This window comes from Echinops telfairi, unplaced genomic scaffold, assembly GCF_000313985.2.
Source record: "Echinops telfairi isolate 266 unplaced genomic scaffold, ASM31398v2 ScPeMD7_7458;HRSCAF=8496, whole genome shotgun sequence".
In the NCBI taxonomy this organism is placed as follows: domain Eukaryota; kingdom Metazoa; phylum Chordata; class Mammalia; order Afrosoricida; family Tenrecidae; genus Echinops; species Echinops telfairi.
Window position 1 is genome coordinate 45,006,407 of NW_022111358.1, and position 6,325 is coordinate 45,012,731.

Here is a 6,325-nt window from a genome sequence, read left to right on the forward strand (position 1 = left end):
TAAATGCCCTTTGCCTCCCAGCTCTTTCCTCTATTTCCCTTGACTTTCCTCCTGTCCCACTATCATGCTCAGTCCCCACCAGGGTTTCAGCAATACCTCTTTGTTACATTACCCTTGATCATGCCCTACCAGGTCTCTCACACCCTCCTCACCACCAATTTGGATCACTTGTTGTTCCCTTGCCCCTGGGTTTGTTAACACCACTTCCTTTCTCCCCAGCTCCCCCTCCAAGACAAACAAAACTGTACATACATACATGAAAAAATAAGTTAGGCAATGCACAAGCAATGTTTTCTAGGTTACACATAGGTCACACCTTAGCTTATTATGATTACAGACTCTAGCCCATCGTGCACTTTTCACGTCAGGTGCAGTGTTGGGGAAATTCAGCAAGGACCAAGCTCCGTTCTGACCAGAAGCAGTGTAATTGACAGAGGAAGGCAGCTGAAGCAGAAGTGCTTGATAAAAGCCAAGTGAACACCAAATTGAAGAGTCTCCAGTTTAGGACACCTGAGCAGCATCTCAGGTACCGTCTGATTAACAATTGGGTCAGATTAGGAAAACCGCCATCCCAGAGTAGAAGTGAAACTGGGGGGCTTTCACGGGGCTTCAAAGCAAAAGCCCACCAGCGGATTTTAAAAGACACACTGTTTTACCACCACTGACCCCCGAATCCCGTCGATGAGAGCAGGGCGTGGAGTTTTAGGTCTGAAGTTATCTTTAGGAATCTAAATGCTGTCCATGGAAAGGGGTCCTTCAGGCAAAAGCGGCCAAGACTCCTGACTGCACTCAGATGCAATACGGAGAAACGATTTGCAGCATTCCTGCACTTGACAAATGATGCAGACACGGAAACGCTTTCTTTGAAAGCTGCTGGTTCCCTAAGTGCAGTGTGGGAACGGTGTTTCCAAGCAACCAAGGCATTTGTAACCTGCTAGCAGTGGGCATCGGTTGCCTGTTTAAAACGTTAACTTTGAACTTCATTCCTTTGAAGGCTGTCTATCTCCTGAGTTCTTCTCAGCACCAACTTGGTAGTGTTTCCAGCAAAACCAAGACCTACTTTAAAATTCAGCCCTGGGTGTGGTTGCTGTAAAGCTCGCTGTGAGTGTTTCCATGAATCAGAGCGGCTGTCTCGACTCTCGGGTACTGAGCCTCGCTCGCAGGCTGACTGCGGCTGTGCCGAAATGCTGCGGAGTTTGCCTGGCACCAGCAAGAAGTCATACCAGGACAGCCTTGCAGCCCCAGTGCTCTGAGCAAAAATAAACTGGAAGCAGCATGAAGAAAAGTGATTTGAACAATACCCAAATACTTAACTTCCCCAAACACCTCTGCGTTGAGTGGAAAGCGTTCTTTGTGCAATTACATGGTTGTCAGAGTCACGCCCATATGATGGTAGAGTTAGACAAAAAAATCGGACATTTTAATAGACTAGTTACAAAGCGCACCAGCAAAAGCCCTCGTCTTAGTCAAGATTTATGTGCGTGGTGATAACACGAGCATGGGTTAATGTACATGCAAACTCTAGTAGCTAAATAAGAAACTCAGATGAAAATTATGGGTTAATGATTAGAACAATACACAAGAGGACAGATATATTTTACTGAATCCACATATTCCTGATGATAAGCTGTGTGTATATATGTCTACAGTAATAGGAACACATAATTATCTAATATGCATCTATGTAAACATACATGTGCAAGGATGTTGTAAATGCAGTTTGTTGTAACGCAAATTGGTCATAAGGCAGGCACGTGGCATAAGGCAAGCATGTAAAGACGTTCCAAAAACTTAGCCCTGGGGAACACTCTGGAGCACGGTGAATACAAGTCTATTTGGCATCCGTGTGTGTGTGTGTGCGTGTGTGTGTGTGTGTGTGTGCGTGTGTGTGTGTGTGTGTGTGTGTGCGCGCGCGCGCGCTTTGCTTTGGCGGGTGACTCGGCGTCTCTGGAAGGTTCAGGTGCAGTGTGTGAGTGGGTGGGTGTGACCTGGGCAGACGGGGACGTGCGCAGGGAGACGTGACGTGTCACCATCTACTTGATTTGGGCCTCTGCTTTGTTTCATCCGACCATAACCATCGATCACGTGGGGCTCTGGTGAAGCAGCGGGTCCAGCCCTGGGCTGCTAACCAGAAGGCTGGCAGTTTGAACCCACCAGCCACTCCAAGGGGGACAGAGGGGGCAGTCTGCTTCCGGAAGGACTGACCACCTTGCAGGCCCTACAGGGTGGCTAGGCGTCAGAAGGGAGCCAATGGCACTGCTTCATTTTAATCTGCTCACAAGTTTTGGGAGGAAGATGCGGCCCCCTCACCGTCCTGTGTCCTCCCTCCAGGCTGTGGGTGCTGCTCGCCCTGGTGGCTCTCCTGCTGCTTCTGTTGGTGGGGGCCTGCCTAGTGGCCTGGAGAATGAGGACCAGACGTAGAAAAGGTGAGTGATGCCCCAATTCCAAAGAAAGGTGACCCAGGTAAATGCTCAAATTATAGACCCATATCATTGACATCACATGCAAGTGAAATCCTGCTGAAGATCATCCAACAACGGTTGCCGCAGTCCATGGACAGGGAGCTGCCCGAGGTTCAAGCCGGATTCAGAAGGGGACGTGGAACAAGAGCTATCATTGCTGATGCCAGGTGGATAACAAGCAGAGCATACCAGAAAGATGGTTACTGTGTTTCGTGGACGATGCAAAAGCATTTGAATACATGGGTCGTAACCAACCGTGGGCAGCCTGGAGGAGAGTGGGAAGTCCAGCAGCCGGACCTGTCATGCTCACGTGGAACCTGAACCTGAATTGAGAGGCAGTGGTGCCAACAGAAGACGGGAATATCTCATGGTTTACAATCAGGAAAGGTGTCTCCTCCCATCATCCTTCTTCACTCTGTATGCCGAGCAAATATTCAGACATTCTGGGTGATGTGAGGAAGAATGGGGCATTGGGATGGGAGGAAGGCTCATGAATCACTTAAGCTATGCAGATGACACAACCTTGCTTGCTGCAAGTGAGGAGCACGCAAAGCACTTGCTGATGAAGATCGAGGATCCCAGCCTTCCCTAGGGATTACAACTCAGTGTAAAGAAGACCAGCATCCTCACAACTGGACCAACGTGCAGCATCCCGGTAGATGGAGGAGACCCAGAAGGTGCCAAGGATTCTGTCTGGCCTGGATCCATGAGCCAAGGAAGTGGTAGTTGAGATCAAATGACATATGACCTTAGGTCATCCCTCCTGAATCCTCACATCGTCGGAGTGGAGTCCAGCCTGCTGCAGGGCAGGCAGACTCCCATGCTCTGCCCTCCATGCTCTGGCCCTGCCCACTGCCCCTGCCCCTGTTACCACCTAGTCCTTCTACCTGGATGGCATCCATTCTCAACCTCCCGCGCTTGTCACAGCCACTGGTCAGTCTTTCCTGAGCTCCCCATCAGCACTCAGAGGGTCTCCCCTACCCCGCCGCCCCCTAGCCCCTAGTTCACCTCCACCTGGAGCAGCTCCACTTAACCATTTCTTCACTCCTGTCTTTCCTCCTTCACTCACTCACTCACTCACTCAGTCAACCAACTCCTGGGCTCCCTCCATGGTCTGACCTGAGCTGGTCGCCCCCAGGACTGGACCCTGTGGGGAGAGGTCTGTTTCTGAGCATTGGTAATCAAGCGTTGGGAGTGCTGGGCCTTCACCCTTCTCCTCTCCTGTCCCCTTAGCTGCCCAGAGAGCACAGCTGTCCCGGAACCACAGTCTGGTGAGCAAGGGCTGCAGCTGGGGGCCAAACGCAGCAGGATGGACAGTGGCATCGGGCAGTGGAGGCCCAGGAGGACAGTGGGGGACGGAGGGTGGGGCTTGGCCAGAGTCAGAGAAGGTGGTGATTGGGTCCAGGGGACGTGGAAGGAGGAGGGTCCTCGCAGCCTCAGCAGTGCTCAAACAAGGCCCAGAGTGACCCAGAGTGGGCGGGTAGGGGTGGAGGAGGGTGGAAAGACTGGGGCAGGCACACCCGGACATGAAGGGAGGGGGAAGGTGGGTGCAGAGAGGCTGGGGCAGAGGGTCCTCTGGACGGACCCAGGCAGGGGCTCAGAGAACTCCCAGCACACCCCGCTCCTCACTGCCTGCCCAGCCCCAGCTCGACGAGCCCGGGGAGCCCTGCTATGCGAACCTGGAGCTGCAGACGTGGCCTTCGGGGACAGCGCCCGAGCAGCAGAGGGACGCGGAGGTGGAGTACAGCACCGTGGTAGGTGTGGGTGGCTCCTGGGGACTGGGACCTGGGCAGAGCGGCAGGGCTGGGGAGCTGGCTCACTGTTCTCACAGGGCCTCCTGCTGGTCTGGACCCTTCAGAGAGGCCTCTAGGTAGACTAGAGGAACAAATTCATAGACACACTCACGTGCGTATAAGAAAGAACTTTCTATAAAGAGTGACTGTACATTAAGAAACCAGTCCAGCCCAGATCAGTGGGTGGGAAGTCTTGTGGATCCAGCGGTGTGGGAGCATCTCAGCGCTGGCAGGGGTCTCCACGTGGCTCCTTCTGCTCAGGGCACTCACGTAGTTCCACGTGTCTTCTCAGCTGCAACGTCTCCCAGGCAATGAGCAGAGAAAGAGTCTCCCACCTCCAAGGAGGAAGTACAGGAGTTCTCAGAATTCTCAAGAGAAGGCCATGCCCACACAGAGCTCTCATTGGCTATATGATGATTGACAGGCTAGACTCCACCCCTTCACTCTTAAGCCTCAAACTGACACCAGATTATGTAGCGACCACACCTCAGATCCTCCACAGTCTCTTCAGAGTTCTCAGAAAGGGACCCTGGCTGCCCGGGTCTTGGGCATTTCATCCAGCCGAGCACAAGGGCTGCCTTAGGGGGAAGCCCATTGGTGCTCAGGGTCTCAGTGTCCTTGCAGAAGGCACCAGCAGAGTCAGGGCTGGGGGCCCAGGGAAGCTCCTGGCCCTGGTGGCTCAGGAGCGTTGGCTGGAGCAGGTGGGCACACAGGATGGAAAGTCAGTTGTGATGGGAGCAGGCTTGGGACAGAAAGAGGCCCCGGCAGTGGGCAGAAGGCTGGATCCGCATGACTGGGTCTCTCTCAGGTTGGGTGTCCCCCAGCCCATCCTCCGCACCTCGTCTTGAGCCTTCGTCTCCCTCCACAGGCAGCGCCCAGGGACAAGGTGGACTACACCTCGGTGACGTTTGCGCCCCCGAGTCAGGATTCTGAGGCCCCCAGTACTGCCCTCGAGAGGCCCCGAGAGGAACCAGAGTACAGCGTGGTGAAGAAGCCATCGCCCCCGTCTCAAGCCTGCCCATCTGAGGGGCCCCTGGGGTCATGAGAAGCCCAGGGATGACCTCTTCAGTCCTCACCCCATATGCCTGCCCCAGCCTAGCCCCTGGATGGTCACGAACAAGGCGGCTGGACTCGGGTGGGCTGGCCCTCTTGTGCCATCAGCCTGGCTGACTTCACTGGGCTGACCAAAACGAACAAGAATTCTAGGTGGATGGGGAACCCTCCCAGCCCCCCTGGATCTAGATTTCTAAACTTCCTTCTGTACCTGTGCTTCATCCCCGCTGTGTACGTGAGGACGGGAACCCAAACAAACGTGTGACTCCCACAGGATGGCACCTATACATCCCTTTAGAAGCTACCCCCAGGGGACCAATGACCGCCAAGCCAACCAGGGCTCCTGGCGCCCCCATGCGTGTCAGACAAGAACTGTGCCCCCCAGGGTTTTTCAGTTGCTGATTTTGTCAGCAGTAGATCGCCACACCTCTCTTCCAAGGCTCCTCTGGGTGGAGTCGAACCACCAACCTTTCAATTGGCAGGGAGCACGTCACCTGTTCTTACCACCCAGGGCTCCTTTCTAAATCACAGCCTCGTAGACACACCCGAGACTGCCCAGGGGAGAGGAGACCTAGAGGGGGAGTCAAGGAAATGCAGGAGAGGGGATTCCTTCACCCACACACAGAGGGGAGGGCCTGGGGCCACACAGAGGATCCTCTGCAGACGGGGACCCCCCACACCTCCCGGGCCCAGGGAGCAGAGGGACCGGAGCAGGGCCCCAGAGTCAGTTCCTCCGGACCCATCGATGAGTTTGTTTTTAACAGAAGAGAGAAAATAAACTCTAAGACGTCAAGAGAGAAGAAAAGAGTTACACGAGCCATGCCTTCCACGTGTCTGTGAGCCTGCAGAGAGTCCGCGCCTTGACTTCGTCGAGTGAGCAGAGAGGAGCTCTGAGGATCGGGGGGCTGGGGATGTCCTGAAAGATGCAATGGGCAGGCAGAGGAGGGGTGGGCACAGCTTACACGACACAGGGCACAGGTGCAGGTTTGACACGTGATGGGAAAAGCTCCCAGGGCT

General features: G+C 54.4%; 1 protein-coding gene across 1 annotated transcript in view; it reads left to right on the top strand.

The window, feature by feature from the left end:
* The window catches only part of LOC101640381 (CMRF35-like molecule 8), a 15,616-nt gene extending 9,674 nt beyond the window's left edge, over window positions 1-5,942 (top strand). Inside the window, exons 5-8 of the mRNA XM_045299489.1 lie at window positions 2,332-2,426; window positions 3,696-3,733; window positions 4,103-4,216; window positions 5,124-5,942. Of these exons, the coding sequence (XP_045155424.1) occupies window positions 2,332-2,426; window positions 3,696-3,733; window positions 4,103-4,216; window positions 5,124-5,300 (424 nt within the window). The 3' untranslated portion in view covers window positions 5,301-5,942. The remainder of the gene's footprint in view (window positions 1-2,331; window positions 2,427-3,695; window positions 3,734-4,102; window positions 4,217-5,123) is intronic.
* The last annotated feature ends 383 nt before the right edge of the window (window positions 5,943-6,325 follow it).